Source organism: Neofelis nebulosa, chromosome 4 (genome assembly GCF_028018385.1).
Source record: "Neofelis nebulosa isolate mNeoNeb1 chromosome 4, mNeoNeb1.pri, whole genome shotgun sequence".
Lineage (NCBI taxonomy): Eukaryota > Metazoa > Chordata > Mammalia > Carnivora > Felidae > Neofelis > Neofelis nebulosa.
In genome coordinates, this window is record NC_080785.1 from 167701561 (window position 1) to 167724706 (window position 23146).

Genomic DNA, 23146 nt, shown 5'->3' on the forward strand with positions numbered 1-23146 from the left:
CCCAGTGAGGAGGCGCTACTCTTGCACGATGCTCTAGTCCCGCAGCACAAATGAACTTGAAGCCAGGGTCCAGAAAGAGGCCCTCAGAGCAGGGGCCCCGATGCCACAGTCGCTGCCCGGGGCGGGAGGCACAGGCATATCCCGGGGCAGCTGTGGCCACGGGTCCCAGGAGCTCAGACACCTGGCCAAAGGTGCTGGGGTCCCAGCCAGATGCACAGACACCAGGCAGCCCCCTGCAGACCCTCGGCACCAACGCACTGCCCAGCACCCACCACGGCCAGCGATAGGAAATAAGCCAGAGGGGGCCACGGCATTTAGGAACAGAATTTATTCCAATTTAAAACAGAATTCATTTCAGGAGAAAGATATGAAAAGTCAATTTCCATCAGGTGTCTCTGGATTAAGGGGTCAGGGCCCCGACACGATGAGCAAAGCCTGCCGTCCAGCCCGCCCGACCTCGGCAGCCTTGGCCCCAGGACGTTGGCATTGAGCTAACGTGCCCATCCCCCAGCGCTCACAATACATGCATTTCAAATGACAAAAGGTTTAAAAACAGTATTTTTATATAATATTCTTCTTTAAAATAGGTTAAGGTTTAAATCGTCTGAAATCAGGCCTGTGTAATATACAAGTATAACCGGAGAACGTCTGCCGGCGGCGGGAGGGTCCCCGCACGATCCCCGCGCGGCCGCGGGGGGGGGGGGGGGGGGGCGTTGGCACTGGGAGCAGGCGCGGCTTCCCCTCTGCTGGGGATCTGACGACACGCAGCGGGAGGGGTGGGAGGCCGGCACTCTCGAGAAAGCCCACCAGGGTGTAAAACAACACAAACCAACCTCACAAGATGGGCGAGGGAGGGACCCAGACCACGTGGTCCCCCCCCCCCCCCCCGCTGACATTGGCACAGAACTGGCCTCGCACCCCCCGCGGCGCATAGCACCCGCCCCCCTCCCAGGGTTCCGGGAGCACCAGGCTCTGGCTTTGGGGTGCTTGGCATACTGCTCCCTCTGGGAAAAGTGAATACTTTGGGTGCCTCAGGCCCGCGGCTCACGTCACCCGGAGAGCCCAATCCTGTTCCCTGGCGATCCAGGCCCCAGAGAGGCGCTAAGACATGGAGGTGCCCACCCAGCCAGGACCCTGCGTTCCCCGCTGCCGGCCCACAGTACACACCTCGCATACACACATGGCACAAGGGCCCTCTCGGTAGAGGCACCGAGGGACGACTGGCACAGAAAGCGGGGGCCCTGCCCCCCCTGCCAATTCTGCCCCCAGAGAGGGCCGATCACCAGGAACGCAGCCACCCCGCCCTCCAGGGACTCTGTGCGGGAGCCCCAAGACTCGTCCTTTCTCCTCCGGAGCACAGAGGAAGCGGGCCAGGCACACAGGACCGGCGTCTGGGCTGGTGGTTGAGTTGTTTCTACCGTGTTTGCCCCAATAAGCAGCAGCCACACAGACCGCTAACGCGCCGCGACCAGATGTCCTGGGCGGGTCCAAGGCATCACCGGCGGTTCATCCCTGTTACTTTGTGCAAATCAAAACAACCAACCCACAGAAAAACACTGTAGTGCTTGCCCGGTCTACATCAGATGAAACAGCCACCTCATCCCCCCCCCCCCCCAAAAACAGCCCCCTGCTTGTTCCCACCCTCTGAGCCCCTCGGAAGAAGGGGGCTCAGGCAAGGCGGCCCCGGCTCTGGCTCAGTGCGTGGCCGTGGCCGTGGCCAGGCCTGGAAACCACCAGGGGGCCGAGGCGCCAGCTACCGGCCTCCACGCGGCCTGGCCACCGCGGGCCCTCGATGGCTCTGGGCAAAGTGCGTGTGCTGCGTGCTCGCTTCCCGGGGTGGGGCTCGGGGCGGGCCTGCAAGACGTGGGGGCAAGTGCTTGCTGCCGGAAGCCTCCGAGATCCCCCGCCAGGGGCGACTCCCCCGCTCCTGCCTCCAGGGGACAGACCTGAGAAGATTCTGAAAAAGTCCCCACCCCACTCGCACTGTTTCCAAACTGCTTTCAAAACAGAACACATCAAAAGTGACTCCCAGTCCGAGGGGGCCTCCTTCTGGCCTCCTGGATGCAGCGGGGTGCCCTCGGCCAGGGCCGGAGGGTACGTGACCCTCGGGGGCGTGCGGATGGCAGCCTGCAGGGCCCTGGGAGGGCCCCCCCGAGGTCTGCGGGGCGGGGAGGGCTGAGAGCCAGGCGGTCTCCTTGACCCAAGAGTGGGCACACTGCGTTTTCCTTCCTCACCAAAAAAAAAAAAAAAAAAAAAGGTTAGGCACTTCCCAGGGCGGGCAGCGGGGGGCGCCACCCACCCCCACTTCTTGGAGTCCAGGGTGTCAATAACTTAGGAAGAGAAGGAGAGAGAAGTCACAGTCCCCAGGCCTCCGCCGCCGCCGCCGCCGCCGCGCCTGTGAGGGAAACGACCGAGAAACGAGGGGAGGGCAAGCCGGGGAGTCCGAGGCCGGCGGCTGGCTCTGTCCCCGCGTGACCGCCGGGAGGCCGCCGGCCCGGGGCCGCTCGTCTCCACTTGTCTCCATCCGTTCTTCTGTTTCCTTTTTTTTTCTTTTTTTCTTGTTTTATTTTTTTAGAAAAAAGCGAGCCCCGAGTCAAGGCCAAGAAAAGGCGGCCTTGCCGCTGACACAGGTGAGAAGGTGCACGAGGTGTAAGAAAGAAAGACGTACGTCCCCTGATAACTGTGAAATAAAAACCATTTGTTAAAAATATGAAAACGAAATCAACCGGTCTGCGGGCGGAGCCGGGACAGCCGGCCGGGCACGGCGCCCCAAGGAGGGGCCCGCCTGGGGCTCCCCCTCTTCCCTCGGGCGGCCGCGGCGAGGTCACACGAGGTTGTACTCCTTCAGGTTGAGCTGCAGGATGGTGTCCTTGACGGCCGCGAACACGAAGCGGATGTTCTCCGTGTCGGTGGCGCATGTGAAATGGGAGTAGATGATCTTGTCGCTGTCGGGGTTCAGGTCCACGAACATCTTCAGGATGAACTCCCGGGCGGCCTGGGCGTCCCGCTGCGGCCCTGGGGGAGGCGGAGGCGGGTGAGGCCCCGCCCCCCCCGCCGCGCACGCGCACGCGCATACAGAGGCACCGCCTCCTCCCTGCTCCTATCAGGGCCCCGCGTGGAGGCCACAGGCCCCGAGCTGCGGTCTCCCGAAGCGGCAGCTCCACCAGCGCCCACCGGCCTCCACGCAGGTCACCGCCCCCCCCCCCCCACGCCTCTCGGTCGGCTGTTACGTCGGACACCACCACCTCCAAACCGCACCCACCTTCCTTCCCACCGCGTCCCCGACACACCCCCGTCCCAACACGGACGGGCACGTGGCTACACGCATGCACACACGGCCCCATGCGCCCCTGCACACGCGTGCACACTTGCACAGCCCCGTCCCAGCTGTCGGCCCACAGCCACGCGACAAGAGTCCACCAGCCGGACAAAGCCAATGGGGAGGGAGTGGCCAGACCCCGACGGCCCCGGCCTGTGTCCTCTCCCTGTCCTGTGTCCTGGGAGGCAGCTGCGGGGATGCCGAAGGGCAAGGTGGGGGCCGTCTCTGCTCACTTTTGCCTTCTGCTGGACCCTGGGCACTCTCTGGGCCACCCCTTCGCCGCCAGTGCCTCGCTCCCCTCCCTCCCCCCCCCCCCCCCCCCCCCCCCCCCCCCCGACTGCAGGGGTGGGAGGCGGGGCGGACTGCCGGCTGGGTGGCGGCCTGGGAGCACCGCGTCCAGGCGGGTCCCTCTGCCGCTGCGCACGCCCTCCCCAAGAGGACGCCCCCGCTGGGGACACACAGGCTCGGGAAGGAGCACCGAGGCAGGGGGCCCGTGAAGCCACCGGAGCTCCAGGCAGCTCCCGGGCTCGCACTAACTGAGCCACCAGCCTCTGCCAGGGCCCGCGTGAAACCCCGTCCTCACCCGCGTCCCCGCATGGCAGGCACTGAGGCCCCGAGAGCACGCGGGACGGGCGCCCCCCCCCCCCCCCCCCCCCCCCCGGCGGGGCAGAGGGGCGGAGGAGGCCGGCTCACCGTCGAACTCCGGGAAGTAGTCCACCAGGTGGGAGTGCAGGATCTTGTCCTCCAGCAGGTCCTTCTTGTTGAGGAACAGGATGACCGAGGAGTTCTGGAACCAGGGGTAGGTGATGATGGTCCGGAACAGGGCTTTGCTCTCCTCCATGCGGTTCTGCCGGAAGGAGGGCGTGAGCGTGGGCGGGGCCCCGGCCGCAGGGAGGGGGAGGAAGCGGAGGAAGGTGCCTCACCTCGTTGTCCGACTCCACCAGCACTTGGTCGTACTCACTCAGGGCCACGAGGAACATGATGGACGTCACGTTCTCAAAGCAGTGGATCCACTTCCTCCGCTCCGACCGCTGCCCCCCCACGTCCACCATCCTGCGGGGGACAGGAGCCCGGCGGGGCTCAGCACCCACGCCCGCAGACAGACATCTGCAGGGCCTGGGGGGGGGGGGGGCCGCACCTGTCGGGGCCGGCAGAGCCCCTGCGGGACACGCTGCCCTGGCCGGGGGCACCGCGTCCGGGCACCTGCCCCTGAAGGAGTCCCAGGTCTGGGGAGCCCGGGGGCAACCCCTGGAGACCCATCCCCTCGTCTGCGCAGGGTGCACAGACGTCTGTGACACACGGGGAAGGGTCTCCATCTCCACAAGAGGACGGAGATAAACGCTCGCGCAAGAGGAGCCTCGGCATCACAAGGGGGCGGCTCAGAGAGCGAACTGTCTCTGCCAGCAGGTCTCCTGCCCAGCAGGACCAACACGCGGAAAGTAACAGTACTAACAACACGCTCACAAGCAGAAGGAGCAGCAGGGGGAGGAAACACCAGGGACACCCCATCACGCAGGCCTGCCTGCAGGGGTTGGCCGCTGGCTACCCGGGAGTTGCCTGGCCCCAGCCCCGGCCCCGAGAAGGCAGGGGTCCCCGCGAAGGCAGGGGTTCTGGCCGCGGCTGCAGGGAGGGGCTGACACTCAGGGCTGTCGCCGGCCTGGCCCACGGGAGCAGGGCTTCCTGGCAGAGCGCTCCCCCCACCGGGAGACTCGAGAGAGCACAGGTGGATGGTGGATGTGCCAGGGTGACGCTGAACGGACGGGACAGTGGTGACAGGAGGGTGGGGACTGGCCGAGGGCCCTGTGTGAGGGCCAGTCCGGGGAGTGCCGTCAGGGCTGACGGCATCTGGGGCCACGGCCTTACTGGAAAGCGAGGCCTCCCCAGTGTGGAGCGAGGTCTCCACGCAAGGCCCCCGTTTGGGACCAGGCCCATCTCCTCACACACCGGGGCCGTCAGGCCATTACTCAGTGCTGTCCCAACCCCGCTGAGGGGCCAGACCCAAGCTCAGTGCCAGGGCCCGGAGGCTGTCTCCACGAGTGCACGGCTGGAGGGGAGGGGCGCGGCTGGAGCGGAAGAACACAGCTAACGAAGGGTGGGCTGGCTGGGGAACATCAGTGGCAGAGGGTGGGGGCCCACGACAGAGCTCGGGCACCCCACAGAGAGGGGGGCGACAGGGAGGGGCACCAGGGAAATGGTGCCAAGAAGAGGGGACACACCCAGCTCAGGCTCGGGCAGGGGAGGGGGAGGACACAGCAGGCATAGGACACGCAGAGGTCAGCGTGAGGCCGCGAGGAGTCCCTGAAATGGGAGCTCGGGGTAACCCTCGTCAAGCCGCAGCCTGTGCTCTGGAGACCTCAGGTCTGAACTCTGAGGTCACAACCCCGCCGAGGATCTAATTAAAACAGAAAGCTGTCACCAGGAAAACGGGCTGTCGGACACACACAGGGCGGGTGCCCACAGCTTCTGAAGGTTCCGGGGACCCCAGAGGGCTTCCGACAGAGGCCCGGCAGGTAAGAGAGGGTGCGGACGGCAGGGAGGGGTGAAGGCCAAAGGGCCCCTCGGAACACAGCCAACAGAGCTGGCGCTTTGAGGCCACAGAGCAGGGCGCCATGGCCGGGGACAGGGGCCACGGCTGACCGCCTCTTTGGGACCCCCGCCCAGGAGGCACCGGCCCCTTCCCCAGGGTGAGCCTGCACACAAGGAGCAGAGGGCGCCGTGCCGGGGGCGCTGGGCTGAACGTCCTCCAAACCAGCGCACCCAGAACCGGGCACGGGACCCGCCGTGGGAGCAGAGCCACTGCAGAGGCCACTGGTTAGGAGGAGATCACACTAGACAGGGGGGCCCTACTCCGCTCACCGGTGTCTTTACAGGAAGAGGGACAGCTGGTCGCAGACACATGGGGAGAGGCTGCGTGGCCACAGAGGCAGAGACAGGGTGGTGCGCCTACAAGCCAGGGGGTGCCAAGGATGGCCGGCGACCCCCGGCCGTGAGACGGGCCGGGACGGGAGCCGGGAGACGCACGGAACAGACCGTTCCAGCCTCGGAAGGAACCAGCCGTGCCCTCGCCTCAACCAGCTCTGCCTCCAGAGCCGGGACAGAAACAACGCGTGTGGTTTTAAACCGCCCATCTGTGCTCCTTTGTTACGGTGGCCCAGCAGACACGCACCTGCCCTCTGCCACTTAGCGACTCTCCACCAGCTGGGACCCCACTGAGAGGCCGGCCCAGGTCCTCAAGGACCTCAAGGCACCAGGTCTACTCTGGCCACACGACTCTGGCCCCAAGGGAGAACCGCCGCACCCCTTCTGCCAACGTGCCACGAGCCACAGTGGGCCCGAGAGCCAGAGTCCAGGACCCTCCTGTCACCCAGCTCTGTGTGGGTCCCCAGGGCCGTCAGGAAGCCCGCACTGCCCTGAACCATATCCAGGTCTGACGGGAACTCCAGATCACCCTCCCTCGTCTGCGGCCCCGTCACAGAGGGCCCCCCGGAAGACCCTCCCCTCCAGGCCACCTCTGGCCAGCTCTGCCACCACCCGCACCACTACTGGGACACGGCTCACGTGGAAACTCGGTGGCAGCTGTATGAGCTTTCTCTCCCATCGGGGTAGGACGCTCCCTGGGAGCAGAGGCCGGGACCCAGTGAATCGCACTGTCTCCACAGCAGGTGCTTGGGCCCCTCCCTCCTGCAGTTCACAGAGCCCCAGGCAGCCCCAGGGCCACCACCCCCAGGGAACCAGGGCGCAGGTACCTGAAGATGATGTTCTCCAGGTCGAAAGGGTACTCGATGATGCCGGTGGTGGGCACTCGGACCCGCAGCACGTCCTGCTGGGTGGGCAGGTAGCCGGAGGTGGCGATGCGGTCCACGTCGGCCAGGTAGCTGTAACACGGCAGGGACGAGGCTGTTCGGGCCAGCGCGTGAGGGGTGGGGGGACGGCCGGGCCACCACGGTCCCCCCAGCAGCCCTCACTAGCAGGGGTGAAGCAGCCCCGCCCTGGGTCCCGTGGCCAGGGGAGCCGCACGACTCGAGCCGGCTCTGAGGGACCCTCTCCCAGGGGACTTTCCAAAACGAACCTTCTCGTTCTGGCACAGTAGCAGAGGCTCACAGAAAAGTGGCCACAGCAGACGCTCGGGCACAGCCAGGCTGCCTACAGTGACCACGTCTCGCCAGCGTGGCCCGCGTGTCACGAGCAGCAGGCGCCTGACAACCCCGTCGCGGCCCTGGCTGCGTGCAACCCGCGGGGCGGGCGCCCCACTCACTACTTGGCGGAGTCCGAGAGCTGATACTCGCGTCTCCGGTCGTAGCACTCCTGGATGCCAGGGTCGTCCCACAGGGTCTTGATGGCGTGGACATACCGGTGCTCGAACGTCGTCACCTTCTCCACATCGACCTCACGGATCAGGAGCGCGTTGGCCTGCGAGCGTGGGTAGGGAGAGCCGTGGGCTCGCCGGGGGCCCGGCCACACGGGGCGCCCGACCGGGGCGGGCCGTCACCCGGTTAGGCGGGAGCACGCGTCAGGCGGGGGCGAGGGTGGGCGGCAGTGGCTGTGCCCGGGAACAAGGCAGTGCCTGCGGGGGGTGCCCGGCTGGGTCAGGGCCCTGCTCCGCGGGGCAGCAGGCGGGACCGGAGGAGACCACACACACGCACAAGCAGATCCCGTAAAAGGGACCGAGGGCAAACGGGACGACGGAACGAACACCACCGCCCGCACAGGAACCGAGTCGGGGAGCCGCCGTCTGGCCTGCACCCCCCATCCCCACCCCCGGCCTGGCACACAGCAGCCTGGGGGTGGGGCTTGGGCCGAGGAACCTGCCAGCGGAGGGGGAGGGGCTGGAGCTGAGCTAATCACCGCGGCCAGTGGCTTCTTCACTCACAGCTACGACAGGAACCTGCACAGCGCCCCCAAACCCGCAGGGCGAGGGGAGCCGCTCCTGGGGAACCAGTCCCCGAGGGATGCCCCAGATGCGTGCGTACACACACACACACACACACACACACACACAACAGCGAGGCAGGTGGCTCAGGAGACTCTCCATTCCTCCTCCAGCCCACTCCACGTGCCTGTCCTCAGGGTGGTCAGGCCCACACAACCGGCCACCAGCTGAGGGACCAGGGAGGACACACCTGGACAGAACTCAAAATGGGGAACGAGGGAGCCCTAGCCAGGGCGCCGAAGGCCAGCAGGCTCCTCCTGGACTCGAGGGCTGCCCCCACTTGCCCCCCTCCAAATGATGCTCTCCCGTCCCCCGGCCGTGACCTCCGGCCCTCACCTGCCTCTCGGTCAGGGGCCTGGAGAAGCAGGCACCGCCCCCGAAAACCCACTGACTGTGCACACGTGGAGATCGGGGACCGGTGATCTGCTTCTATAAAAGCCCAGACAGGAGTGTTGTCACCTTTGTGGCCAGCTGTGTCTGCCACTGTGGCGAAAGCCACCGGGGACTCTAGGTAAATGAGTACGCGTGGTGAGTACCAATAAAACTGTTCACAGAAACAGGCCACAGCCGGTGACCCCTGTTCTGGACGCTGATGGACACCTACGGTCCAAACACGGGACCCGCGGGACGCACGGTCGGGACGCTGGAGGGGGCCTCGGCTGTGCAGGTCACACTGACCCAGACCCAGAGGACAAGAGATTCCAGCAGGCCCCGTATGCGCAGCTCACAGCCAGGACGGCAGGGACCCCCCAACAAGCCCACCATCAGGCCCTGCTGGGGGGTCCCTGATCATCTGTGAACCAGGCGTAAAGGGAGGAAGGTGCCAATCGGAGATACCTCAGCAATCTAGCTGATTGACCTTCTTAAGCCTCGAAGCGAATGGATTAATTTAAACCACCTCACGTTAGCCCAGGGCAGACTTCTGGGGTTGAACGAAACACTCCAAAAACAGATGTACAAAAGCAAAGCCGAGGGAGGCCAGCAGCGCGAGCCCACTGGACGCTGCGGCGAGAGGAGGCTCGTAGCTCCGCCCAGGGGCAGACCCCGAGCTGCCCTGGGACCGCCCCCCGTCTCCACTCCTGAGGACAGGCCCCCCGAGAGCGGAGAACAGGCGTGCCAACGAAAACCTGCATGTGAACGTCTCAACAGCAGGATCCACAAGACCCAAAACGTGGAAACGACCCAAGGGTCCATCAGGCGGTGAGTGGATTCACACAGTGTGTCCTCCACGCACGGGCACGTCCGCAGATGAACGTGTCCACCGCGCACGCGCACGTCCCTCGGCCGCGAGCAGGAGCGAGGCGCCCACCCCCGCCGCCCCACGGACGGGCCCCGAACACGCGACGCTCAGGGAGGGAACCGGACACGAGAGGCCACACAGGGCGTGAAACGTCCAGAACAGGCTCATCCAGGGACAGGAAGGGGGGCTCGTGGGGGCCTGGGGGAGGAAGGGGTAGGGGAGGTCACGGCTAACGGGGACAGGGCTTCTTTCTGGGGGCAGGGAATGTTCCCCCACGGATGTGGTAGTGGCTTCACAGCTCTTTGTGTCAGAAACCCGGGCACTGCACACTTAAGTGGAGGCCTGCATGGTGACTGAATTCTGTCCCAACAGCTGTTAGTGAAAAAAAAAAGGAACGGGGGTGGGCGGCACCTGGGTGGCTCCGTCAGTTAAGCGTCTGACCGGCTCAGGTCATGGTCTCCAGGTTCATGAGTTCAAGCCCCGCCTCGGGCTCGTTGCTGATGGCTCGGAGCCTGGAACCTGCTTCGGATTCTGTGTCTCCCTCTCTCTCTGCCCCTCCCCCGATCACGCTCTGTCTCTCTCTCTCTCTCTCTCTCTCAAAATAAATAAACATTAAAAAAAAAAAAGAAAAGAAGAAGGAAGGAGGGGCGCCTGGGTGGCTGTCGGTTAGGCGTCCAACTCTTGATTTCGGCTCAGGTCACGATCTCACGGTTTGTGGGACAGAACCCCATGTCGGGCTCTGTGCTGACAGCGTGAACCCTGCTTGAGATTCTCTCCCTCCCTCTCTGCCCGTCCCCCCGCTCACAGGTGCGCTCCCTCGCTCGCTCTCCCTTTTAAAATAAATAAACTTGGGGCGCCTGGGTGGCTCGGTCGGTTAAGCGTCCGACTTCAGCTCAGGTCACGATCTCGAGGTCCGTGAGGTCGAGCCCTGCGTCGGGCTCTGTGCTGACAGCTCGGAGCCTGGAGCCTGTTTCGGATTCTGTGTCTCCCTCTCTCTGACCCTCCCCCATTCATGCTCTGTCTCTCTCTGTCTTAAAAATAAATAAACGTTAAAAAAAATTTTTTTTTTAATAAAATAAAATAAATAAACTTTAAAAACAAGGAAGGGAAATGCCCCCTCCCTTGGGATCACCCAGAGCATCACACAGGGTGCTGAGGGGCCCGTCCCCCGGCCGGCTTCCCTGCCGGAGGATGGGAGCGCTAAGGCCCGGCCAGGACGGGCCCGCACAGGCGCTGCGAGCAGGCAGGCCCTGGCCGGGACCGGGGACGGGGGGACGGGGGCCGGGCCCCACGCCGCGTCCAGCCCGCCCGCTCCCGCCCGAGAGCCTCACCTTGTTCTGCTCGTACTTGTACAGGATCTTCAGGGTCTCCATGGCGCGGATCATGGCCTGCATGGCGGTGAAGATGTTCTGATACACGAGCTTGGTGAAGCCCCGCTTGTCCTCCTCCGAGTAGCCCGCCCCGTGGATGATGCGCATCTGCTTGATGAACGTGCTCTTCCCGCTCTCGCCCGTGCCTGCAGAGCAGGGCGCGTGAGGACAGGCGGCAGCCGAGGCCGGGGGCCCACCCGGCAGAGGAGGGCCCACGGGGGAGTCAGAGCCCAAGGGCCCAAGGGCCCAAGAGCTCGGTGCTCGGGGCGGGCGTGGGATACGCGCGGCCGGCACGCAGCCGGTCTGGGAGGCGCGTCCCCCGTCTTACCTCCCTCGTGTCCCCAAGCATACGACCCTGCCACACGATGGGAAACTGAGGCTGGGGGGCTGGCGCCTGCGGTGCGTCCGGCACCGAGGTACGACACGGGCAGGTACCCCAAGCGTCCGGCCCAGCCACCTGGCAGGGGTGGCTGGCCTCCGTGAGCGCTTGCTGGGTACGCTGGGTCTGGTGCCCCAGGGAGGCACGGGGCCACGTCTCCGCCACATGCCGCCGCCCCTGGACTCTCAGGTGACAAGCTCCTCCTCCTCCAGGGCCCCCACGGCCGGCCGGCCCCCCAGACCTTCCCACGCCCACCGTGGACACCAAGCGTCACGTGGCGACATCTCCGCGGGCCCCCGACCAGGGGCCCCACCGAAGCCAGCCTTCCTTTGGGTCAAGAGTCGGGTACCCGCACAGAAGCCTGGACGCTCTAAGGACCGAATATGTCCCCACAAAGGTCCCCGAAAGCTCCTTCCCCCTTAGCCCTGAACTCACAAACCCACCCAGCGTCACGCCGCCTGCTGAGCGCTCCACGCTCGCCCGGAGCGACCACGGCACCAGGAGTCCAAGCCCCGTGTCCCACGCCCACCCAGAAGCCACGCCAAACCCGGCGTCCGCTCCCTTCTCCCGGCCCGCTGAGCTGGCACGCACAACATCAGCCCCGGGGTCTCCCTTCTTCCCCGTAAGCACGAGCGGCCGCGGGGCTCTCCGGGCTGCTCCAGGGCAGCACGCTGGCCCCCGCCTCAGCCTCCAGGATCAAAAGGATCGGAGAGCCAGCTGGAAAGGGGCTACGTGGCCACTGTACCCTCATCCCGGCCCCGCGGAGCCCCGGCCCGGGCTCCCCTCCTGCGTCGGCCTCACACCCCCAGGTGGAGGGGGCACCCCACACTCAGGGCCAGCCACTGCAGAGGCTGTTAATGCCCACGGACCTCCACGACGCCCCCTTCCCGAGGGGGAGACCGAGGCCCCGGCAGCGAGCGCGGGCCGGACTCCGCGACGCACTTGCAGCCGACAGAGGACAGATGACGGCGCGTCCCTCCCGAGACTAGGTCCGCACCGCCCGGCACCACTGGCCGAGGGGAAGGGGGGCGCCACACCGAGCACGCTCGAGCGGCGCTGGGCAGAGAGGCCACGGGGGGGACCGCAGCTGGACGTGGCCGACACGTGCTCTGCAACCCCGTGAGGGACCCCGAACGAGGGCCACCCAGACCCCGGACCCCCAGAGACTGAGTCCCGGAGTGACGTGATCACACAGCAGAGACGACCTGTAACTTCTGAGGGCACGACGCCTGAAACCGCGGCCTGACGACCCTCCACGGGCACCCACTCGCAGACCGGGGCCCCAGACCCGCCCCACCCGCTGCTCAGGCTTATTTTCACCGCTCTGGGTCGGTCCACGCACCTCCCGCGCCGTGGCCCGTGAGGCGATCCGCGCTCCACAAAGCCCCGCGCCCTGTGGGTGGACAGCCCTCCCTGCACGCAGAGCCGTGGCCGCTGCCCGAGTCGGGGGCTCTCTCTGCAGGTGTCTGCGGCCGGCACCCTCCGCGGCCCAGGAGCTTCCGCAGGAGACCGGTCCTGCGGGCCCCGCGTGTCCACACTGTCCTGCGGCCGGGAGGCCCTGAGCCAGTATCTGAGTGACTGACCGCACTCGGGGAGACCCGAGCCCCTAACCAGACACCACGAAGCGGGGCCTTGGCTGCCCTCGGATCCTCCGCGGAGTCAGTGAAACGACCTCGGGTCCCCTTGGGTCCGTCATCAGGTAACGTGGTTACCCGCCCGCCCTCCTCCATCCATCCCCCTTCAAACAACTCGCCTCTGCTGTGAAAGGGACAGGAGGCCACCTGCTCGCCCTGACCGGCCCCCCGCCCCTCGGCGAGGGTCCCACACTGCTCCCCCTCACCACACACCGCGGGGAGGGGCGTGCGTGCTAGGAACGCAGTTTCTCCTGTGCCTTCCTCCTGGCCAGCGCCTGTCCCCCGGGCGCTGCTGACGCCAGGCCGACTCACTCTCTGGGGGGCGACCCGGGCACTGTGGGGGTCGCTGTGGGGGTCGGGCAGCTTCCCCGGCCCCACCCCCTCGATGGCAGGAGCCCCCCAGTGTGACAACCACAGATCCCCAGACACGGCCCAGTGACCTCCAGGGGGCAGGAGCGCCCTGAGAAGCCCTACTTTTGACAGAAACGCTGCTACAGGAAAACTGCCCCGCTGGTCTGTTCTGGTCTGTTCGGGAGGCTCGCTCCCAGGAAACAGCTCACCAGGTACCCACGTTACAGCCACAGCCCCCGACGTGCAGACACGGCACGTCGCACGCCGAGGGCAGCACACGCGGGAACCTCGGGACGGGAGAGGCCAAGGCCACGGCTCCCACAAGAGGCGGGCGGGAGACCACGGGAGGGGCCTGGAGACCGCACTGTGTGTAGCCGAGGACCGACCTCACACCGGCTCCTTAAAAATGAAGGCAAGGGGCGCCTGGGGGCCCCGTCGGTTAAGCTTCCAAGCCTTCATTTCGGTTCAGGTCATAATCCCACAGTTCGTGAGCTCAGGCCCCGAGCTGGGCTCCACGATGCTGACGGTGGGGGGCCTGCTGGGGATTCTCTCTCTCCCCCTCTCTCTCTCTGCCCCTCCCCCACCCATGCGGGCGCTTACACACACACGCGCTCTCTCGCTCTCAAAATATATAAATAAGCTTATTTAAAACATTAAAAAATTGGGGGACGCCTGGGTGGCTCAACTGGTTAAGCGTCCGACTCTTGATTTCGGCTCAGGTCATGATCTCATGGCCGGGAGTTCAAGCCCCACATCAGGCTCTGCATTGACAACACGGAATCCGCTTACGATTCTCTAACACTCTCTGTGCCCCTACACTGCTTGGGCGCTCTCTCAAAATAAGTAAACTTGAAAAAAAATTAATTAAAAACAAAGTTTGTAAAAAAAAAAAAAAAAAAAAAAAAAAATCAAAAAATTTTGTAATTAAAATTACAGAACAAAAATAAAAATGAAGGCAAAAGAGGGAAGCAGCCCCCCGTGGAGGCTCCGGGGGCCGTGCACACACGTCCACACACACGTGTGCACGCCCGCACATGTACTCGAGGGCACACGAGTGCGCACACCCGCACCCACCCACCCGCACCCACGCCCACGGCTGTGTCAACCAGCACAACATACTGCTGTGAGCCCGGGAGGGGACAGGAGGCGAGGCAGGTGTGCCCGCGAAGGGGCCCTCGATGCGGAGCCAGAGCAGCCTCGCATCCGGCACGAAACCGGGCTGAGGGAGGACGGGGGGTGGCAGGGACACGCTCCGCAAAACCGAGATATAAGCAGGATGTCAAGGAGGCCGGAAACACACAATCAGCTCCCGGAGAGGTCGGGGGCACCGGACAAGCTGCGTGGCCCTGCTGTCTAGTCTGCAAACGCCCCCCACACGGCAGCGTGGCCACAGCAAAGACCGAGGCTGTGGCCAAACTCCAGCAGAAGCGAAGTGCGCAAAGACAACGTGAGACGATGTGCCAACTAACCTAATGTGAGATAATGCGCTAACTGACCTGATTGCAGCAGTCATTTTGTGCCATGTGAGTGCATCCAATCATCAAGTTACATACCTTAAACCTGCTCAGCATCGACATCGCTCATGTGTCAATAAAGCCGAGGGGAAGAAGGACGCAAAAGGGATCGGCATGGCCGAAAGTCCCCATCTGCCTGGGAAACGGGGTAATCAGTGACCCTGCCCACGGCAGCCACGGAGAAAGGAGGGTATGGAGAGAAAGGCAGGTGTGGGCACGTGAGGACCTCAGAGAAAAATGCCACGTATCGCGTGTGGTGTATACTCTGGGCCTACGTCAACGGAGCAGGAAGGTCCCCAGGAAGGCCCGGTGCCGCAGCACAGCAGGCGGGAGCCAGCAGGGCCCTCTGCCCTGGCACGGGCCAGGCCCACTGCCCAGGAGGCGCTGGGCCACCACAGCGTCCGGGAAGGAGGGGAGGGAGGGCTGGACGCAGGGGACCAGGCTCCGTGCAAGACTGAGCTGGCCAAAGCAACCCAGGTTCGTTTTCCAGATGCCCCGTTTCTGGGGCCAACTGAGCCACTGCCATATCTGTCGTCACGTAGCGCCTGGAAGCTGGGACTGGGGCCTGTGACAATCCCTGGCCCCAGGAACTGCCACACACCTGACCCGATGTGCACCTGCCCACAAGCGTCTCGCAGGCCAGGCCTGCCTGGACCTCACGGCTGAGCCCATCTGGAACCAGCCGCTCACCCAGCCCCGCGCCGTGGTCGACGCCCCGGGTTCCACTCAGCCCTGCCCCCCTCACCTCCCACGGGGCTCTCTCCTGCCCGACCCACCGCCCCGCTCAGTCTCCAGCCTCCGGTGCAACCTGGCTGGCCCACGCTCACACTCCCCCTGAAAGACAGCTGGTTGCACGTGCCCTCCTGGCTCAAAACCTTCTGGCTGCCCACCAGGGAGGGAAGGCCCCACCTCGTGCCCAAGTGTGTGACACACCCAAGACCGGGCCCCACTCCCCAACGCAGACTCGCCTACCGCGCCCCTCCTCGCCCCCAACCACGCAGGCACAGCTGCCCTGGACCCAGGAGCTCCAAAGTCGCTCGCTCCGGCAAAGACCGGTGTCTTCACTCCAGCACCCACGTGTGACTTCCTGGAACTTTCCTACAGCCACCGAGAAGCGGCATCGGCCCGGAGGCCCCCCACGGCCCCCACGGCCCCCACGTCCAAGCAGGTGGTTACAGCGGCCCAGCCGTGCTGCGGAGCGCACTCAGAGCCTAGTGGGAACCCCCGCGGACGCAGGGTGAGATGGGTGGCGGGGGTCCCTGCGGTGGGGTGCCCTGGGGCGGGTGATGAAATCACACAGACTCCCTGGGAGGAACCGTGCCGGCACCAGGTCCCGGCTGGGGGCAGACCCCAAGTCCACGACCGTGGGCCCCTGGCCTGCCTGCTGCTCATCGTTTCAAGGAGATGTCCGTGGGCACTTGTGCCACCAGGGGACACAAGCCACCCCCAGCGCGACTGGAGCCTCCTTCGCAGAAACGCAATCTCAGGTCTTCCTAGAAGTGCCCTCGGCCCCCTGATGCTCCACCCCTTCTCGCTCCAGACGATGCCACCCCAGTTATTCATGCGGCGAGGGAGGGGTTCAGGAGGGGGGGGTCTGCCCAAAGCCGCCTGCCCCCAGCCCCCGCCCCCCAGACCAGCTCACAGAAGATGCTGCACAAGCTTTTTGTGAATGAACAGAACGAACTTGGCCCCCATCCAACGTGCTGGCTCCGCCAAGCATCCCCCGCGGGTCCTCCCCATCCCGGTGCCGGGCGGGGGGGACTCGACTGGTTGTTAACTCAGGGACAGGAAGCCCCTGGGGGGCAGCCCAGCCTGGCGCCTGCCCCACAGGATCAGATGGGACGCAGCAGGACCGGGAGCCCGTGGACACCCCCCGGGGGCGCTCTGACGCATCCCTGGCAGGAGGGCCGCATCTGACCCACGCCCAGCTGAGACAAGCTGAAAGAAGAGGGAAGAGAGTGGAAGCCAGAGTCGGAGGAGATGCCGCTGTCCGCCCTCACTAGGGACCGAGCTCTGGGGGATGGGCTGGGGGTGGGGGGCAGGGAGGAAGGAAGTGTGAGCCCTAGCCCCAGACGGGCGGGAAAGGGACCCAATGCCGTCGGGGCCAAGGCCTAACAGGCAGGAAGGATGGGACCGCTGAACCCTGGACCCCAGGGGCAGGCCGCCACGGTTCCGGCTTGTGGGCAGTGAAGCCGGGAGCTCCTGGGACTGCGGGGAGACCACGCGAGAGCACCCCTGCGACCTGGGACTCCCGCATACCCCTGGGACCTCAAGCTGTGCCAGCAAGTCTGCTATCAGAGACGGGACGCTGACCTTACCCGGGAGGACAGAGACACTGTAAAGTCCTTGAGCAGCTGAGGGTGGCAGGTCAAGTCCGCTCATTCCTTCAGTGACACCACTGTCCCCACATCCCCTCTGGGGAGGCTCTGATACACTCTGGAGGGTCACACAGCCAGGGACCGTCGGACCTCCACAGACTGGGGCCATCTGGCCTCGGCGTTGGGGCGGAGCGCTTGTCGCTCGGGTGTGGGGCCCAGAGAGCGAGAAGACACCAGTGTGCACCTCGATGACGAGGGAGAGGAGGGAGGACACCCTGGGGCTGGGGCCGCGGGGCGCAGACGCCAGGCTGTGACGTCGGTTGTTCCTCCCAGCCCAACGGTGGGACAGCTGTCCCTGCTGATTTTGGTGGGCGTCCTTCACCCCACACGTGTCACCGCGCCCCCACTTTTGGCCCCGTGTGCCAAGTCCTACTGTAGCCCTTCCTGGGGACACCGAGGTAGTCAGGACCCTGTGAGCCCCCAGTCCTGCCCAGCCCCCCATGCAGCCCAGCTGGGGAAGAGGGACGGGGCCCGCACAGCTCACCGACACCTCCACGGAGGCTCGGAGGACAGGCCAGCTGGGCAGAGGTGGCGAGAGCCTCCCGTTTACGCTCCTGCCCCAAGGGACTCTGTGAGTGTTCTAACCTGACACCTCCTGTCCCTCTCAACACGATGCCCCGGGGCCAACACAAGGCCAGTTCCCAGGGGACCGGCCGGAGCTGCCCCTTCAGAGGAGTCTGCGAGTGCCCGGGGCACAGAGCGCCATCCAGCTGCCAGGGCTCAGGAAAGGTAAGGAGGAAAGGCAGTGAGACTGTGAGTCCCCGTGCTGCAGGACAGGGGGGCCCTGCTCAGTGGCAGAGGGAACTGCCAGCCAGGTGGACGGTGTGGTCGAACAGAAATGACAGAGACAGCGGCCCCCGTCTGTCCCTCCCCGTCACCCTCACTTCCGATTTCCAGAAGACAACACCGAGACCGGGAGTCAGACAGAACAGAAACCCCACCCCACACCTGCCAGCCGGGTGCTGAGGGCTGGGGACAGGTGCCTCCCAGGGACATCGCAGCTGCTTTCATAGGGGACATGGTGCAAAGTGCCCAGGAGGACGGGCAGCGACAGGATCAAAGGGCTCCCTCTGCCTGCCGAGCACCTGCTGTGTGCCAGGGGCCTCAGTGGCACCATCACACTTAATCCCGGGACAGTCATTCCCATCAGACGGAGGAAGAAACCGAGGGCAGGAGCCGTGGTCCCGCCCCAGAGCTCGCGCCCCCCCACTGCTCCGAGCCGGCTGCACAGGGAGCCCTCAAAGCAAGCCCCCCACACCCACCAGCAGGAGCCCCCGAGGAGGGTAACCGTGAGCTGTCCGCTGGGGTCCCCATCTGTTCACATCAGAGCAGAGGGCCACAGGTGAGACGGCATCGGGCCCACCTGAGCAGGGAGGCTCGGGTCCCCAAGGGCTGTGGTGGCAGCACCAAGTCACTCCCGTCCCACTTCCCTGGGGGATGTGAGTTCCCTTAGCAAATGGAAGTCACCGGCCACCATTCCTGAGACTGCAGGCCCTGCACCGGGGGCCGGGGTGGCGGAGACCCGAAGGTGGGGAGCAGCAGCGGGAGCAAGGACGATACCGCACGGCGACTGAGTGGCCGTGAGATGGGACCCAGACACGGGCCGGATGCCCCACAGGGGACAGATACGGTGGCTGCCCCAGAAGACAGGCACCGGGACCGTGGGCACAGGAGCTACGAACACCTGTGAGCGGCTGCACACCTGAGGGGCTGGGATGGCGGTTCTGTGAGCAGCCTGAGCCCACGGACCCCAGAGGCTGGCTGTCCTCGGCTCCCGGGCCGGCCTGCCTGCCGGGACAGCCGTACCCGCAGATGGGGCCCCTCCTCCCGAGGGCAGTGGGTCCGGCTCAGTCCACCCACTCAGTCCACCCGGCGTGGCCCGGAGCCCCAGACCAGGCCCGCCCACCCCGGCTGAACTTTGCACCGGGCACCATCTGGGACCGAGGGGGACAAACACACCTCCCCTCCCCCTCCCCGGAGTTCTGTAAGCGCCAAACGCCGGGCACCACGAGCGGCGATGCCCGTGGCCACGCTCCTGGGGCTGCACCGGGGAGGGCTCCACCACAAAAACATGAAAGTGAAACCTCTTGTGGTTAAATATCTGAGGCAGAACACTTCCTCGTGTCCCACCGCAGCCCGGCTGGGCACGGCGCAAGCGGGGAAGGAGCAGAGCCTGGAAAGGCCTCGATCTTCCATCAGTGCATCTGCGCGATGGGAGCTCAGCCCCCGGGGCACACCTGGCGGCCCCGCGGGAAGGAGAGAGAGCCGCGTCCAGTCGCTGGCGTCCTCCCGCACGTGCAGGGAAACTGAGGGAGGGGGAGCTCTGAGGGCAGCGCTGGGCTCCCGCAGCACTAACACGGACTGTGCCCCAAGAAAGCACACCCTCTGGGCAGGAGAAACGAAATCTGAATTTAAGGGGCGTCAGGCACATCCTGGGGTGGGTCACGGGCCCGCCGCAGCCCAGGGGCTCCCCGAGGTGCCTCCCGCTCTCCGGGGTCGCAGGGCGTGCAGCATGACCGCCCCGCCAGGAGCCGGTGGCCACGCTCCACACGCTCCGCTCGGCGCCTCGAAGCCCCGGGAGGCGCGCCCTTCCCACCAGGGCCACCACACCCCATGCCAGATTCCGGGCCTTTCCACTGCCCTTTGGGGGCCGGCGCAGCCGACAGGAAGCCTGTGGAACTGACCGCCCTGCTTTATTTAGAAGTCCCAGAGCCGCGGAGGCTCAGCCGAGCCGTTCGCTGCCACCTCCAGTGACCGGGGTTCCCGTGAAGATCTTGATTTTCAAATACACCCGCCCTAAGGAACAGACGAGGGGCACCCCCAAGTGACAGAAACACAACAGCAAAGGACCTGGCCAGAAGAGGTCACGGGAGGCAGAAGCCAGCCAGGCCTGCCCGGGATCCCTGTCCCTAGAGCTCCTAACGAGGTTTCAGCCCGCAGGCCACGGGGTCCTCCCGCGCACAATTCTGAGTTCTCAGGACCCAGATCCCGGGAGCTGGCCCCGCACAGCCACGCCCTCTACTCCCGCTCCGGACCGGACAAAACGGTAACCAGAGCACGGCCTGACCAGCAGCACCCAGAGAGCTGAATGCGCGTGTCGCACACGTTCACACACACACGGCCTACCAAACACACACGTGTGTATGAGGCTTTCTGGTGGACAAATGGAGTACTCGCTTCGAAAGCCCTCCCCAAACACCTGACGAGCCTACACCCCAGCTCCACAGCCCGCACTGGACCCCGTGTGCTGGCACGGAGAATGGCCTGGGGCGCGGGGGGGGGGGGGGGGGGGGGGACGGGGTCCCAACGGGGGCGACCCTGCCTCCAGGGCACCCCAGGCATTTGCTGCTGTGCTCTATGCCTCAGACCTTCACTTCGGACCTGCAAGCCCACCCCTTCGCTTTCCTATCTGCCCCCCATGCCTAGCGCGTCACGGCCTCGGGGACAGGTGCATGACCCCCCACAGTGCAGGCTGGCAGGGGGCGGCTGGGTGCCTCTCTAGGGTCACGGGGCGGCAGAGGTGTGGGGCTGTAAACAGGCACCACCCCCGCCCACAGGCAGGCACCAACACTTTCAGCAGGTGGCCCCGCTGGATCCCCCAATCCAGGGACACTGGAGACGCACACCACGGCTGCAGAAGCGTGAGCTGCTGACCTGCCCCCTCGAACCCCACTCGGCCCAAAGCCTGCGTGCTCAGGACAGGTGGCAGGAGAACCTGGAGGCTCACACAGCCCCCAGGCAAAGGCCAACTGGTGGTACCGTTACGAGGCCGATAACTTCCGAAGCCCCCCTCCCATGATAAAGTCTGTGTCACACTGCAAAAGCCAGCCAGAGCCATGCTGTCCCCCTAAAGACCCCTCGGCCCCACTGCAAGTCTCCCCCAAACTTGAAGATTACTCTCTGCCTATCTTTTCTGCAAGGATGGCCTATTTTGCAGTCTTCGGGTAAACCGGGACATATGTTTGGAAAAACAACAAAAGGAGAGGTACTTCATCAAATGGGGGGCCCACGTGGGTTACCACAAGCAGGAAACGCAATGCATCCCCCTCAAGACCTGCCACCTCCCAAAGGGCCACCCACCACTCATTCACCTGCAGGCTCGGCTCCTCTAAACCCTCCGCCCCTCTCTGGGCGCACCCGCCTGGGCCAGCCGCCCACTCCCACTCTGGGCCCGTCCAGGCTACCCCTGAGGGCGAGTGAGCATTTCCAGCCCTCCCCATGGTGCAGGGTGCAGGGCGCAGGGCTCGGGAGAGCAGGGCAGGGCCAGGGTTTCTGTTTTGTAAACGACCTTCCTGCGTTTGGCGGTGGTGCCCTGCGACAGCCCTCGCTAGGGTGACAGCACTTTGCCAACAGCCGGGCCCACTCGTCCCTACAACAGGTGTGCCTTGGGGCGATGGAGACTGGGACCCTGGCGACTGGGACAGGAATCTTCTGCAGGAGGAGGCCGACCTGGGAGAGCCCGCTCTCACCAAGACAGAAGGAAGGGGTTTGCGGAAGGGTGGTGAGCTGGCCGCTTCTAAGAATCTGGGATAGTTCCTGCAGTGCCCGCACCCTGGCCTCGGCCCGAAACAGAAACCCCGAGGGAACGGAAGGCTGTCTTCTCCCGGAAGGGATGTAAAACCGTTCAAAGAGGTTCTCCCCGCAGCGGGATTGGGGTGCTAGACGGGGGACAGACCCCCCGCACACAGGAACAGGGCTCCACCTGCTGGGAAGAACCGAGACAAGATCCCGGGAGGTGAGGGGCACGGCTAGCGGATGACAGCCCAGAGGTCCGCTGCTGAGCAGACGCTGGGGCAGCGGCCGGGCAGACTCGGTAAAGCAGGGACAGACGGCCAGCCCTGTGCCGGCAAGGGGCTCCTGCGGTGAGAAGTGGCACAGGGCTGACCCTCGAGGGTTCTGGGTCCCTTCCCAGGCAGTAGAGGCAGGGGCTGACCCCACAAGGGCCTGGACATCTGATGTGGACGGCAGAAGTAGGGGAGGATTCCCGAGGCCCGACGCGGACAGCACAGGCACGGCTGACCCCACAGGGGCTGGGACTTGCCGTGCACAGCACCGGGCAGGGACGGCCCTGGAGGAGGCTGGGGCCTGATCTGGACAGCACGGGCAAGGCTGACCACGCAGGGGCTGGGACTTGCCGTGGACAGCACCGGCAAGGCCGGCCCCGGAGGAGGCTGGGCCGTGCTGCGGACAGCACGGGCAGGGACGGGGGCCCGCCGCGGACGGCACGGGCCGCGGGCAGCACGGCGGGGGCGGCCCCACCCGGCCGGCGCGGACGCCCGCTGGCCAGCGGGACCCCGGCAGGGCCGGCCCCACTCACCGAGCAGCAGCAGCTTGAGCTCGCGCCGGGCGTCGCGCTTGTCCCGCCGCAGCTGCTTCTCGATCTCGGCGTTGATCCGCTTGGACTCCTTCACCTCATCGCTCAGGCAACACGCCATCATGGACTCCAGAGTCATCGTCCCGGCCCCGGCCGCCCGCCGGCCGCCCCCGCCGCCGCCGCCGCCGCCGCCGCCGCAGCCCCCCGGCCCGGCCCTGGCCCTGGCCCGGAGCCGCCCCGGCCGCGCCCGCCTGGCCCTAGGCGTTCGGCCCCCGGGGCCGGCCGGTCCGTCTCGGCCGCCTACGAGCGCCGGTCCCCGCTCGGCCGCGCACTCCCGCCCAGCTGCCCCGCGCCCGCGCCCGCGCCGCCGCCGCCGCCGCCGCCGCCGCCGCCAACCGCAGCCGCCGCGACCGAGCGACAAGCGGTGCACAACCTAACCCGCGCCTGGACAACGCCGACGGGCGGGCAGTGCGGCCAATGGGAGGGGGCGGTGGCCCGCGCGCCCGCCGCGGGGGCGGGACTAGCGGCTGCGCTGGGCGGGGCGACGCGCGGGCGGGGCGGGGCGCGGCGCGGCGGGCGCGCCCGCGGGTTAGGTTGCGCCGACGTGGGAAGGGGGACGCGCAGCCGGGAGCCGGGCGGGGCCGCCCGGGATTGTGGGAATGTGGCGGACTCGGCCGGCCGGCTCGTCTGTGCTCGGCTCCGCGCGGCCCCGCTCGG

General features: G+C 66.0%; 1 protein-coding gene across 1 annotated transcript; it reads right to left on the reverse strand.

Moving 5' to 3' along the window:
• Window positions 1-313: 313 nt before the first annotated feature.
• Window positions 314-22830, reverse strand: GNA11 (G protein subunit alpha 11). The gene is made up of 7 exons (XM_058728389.1): window positions 22433-22830; window positions 10821-11005; window positions 7575-7729; window positions 7066-7194; window positions 4243-4372; window positions 4013-4166; window positions 314-3015 (listed from the first exon to the last, which is right to left on the reverse strand). The coding sequence occupies exons 1-7, from the start codon at window positions 22566-22568 to the stop codon at window positions 2825-2827; spliced, it is 1080 nt and encodes a 359-aa protein (XP_058584372.1). The 5' UTR covers window positions 22569-22830; the 3' UTR covers window positions 314-2824.
• Window positions 22831-23146: the final 316 nt, after the last annotated feature.

Coding starts and splice junctions, on each gene's coding strand:
- GNA11 (XM_058728389.1), bottom strand. CDS start 22,568: ATGACTCTGGAGTCCATGATGGCGTGTTGCCTGAGCGATGAGGTGAAG. Junction 7,730..10,820: donor ACAAGTACGAGCAGAACAAG/GTGAGGCTCTCG, acceptor CCACGCTCGCAG/GCCAACGCGCTCCTGATCCG. Junction 4,373..7,065: donor CTGGAGAACATCATCTTCAG/GTACCTGCGCCC, acceptor TGTCCCCCGCAG/GATGGTGGACGTGGGGGGGC.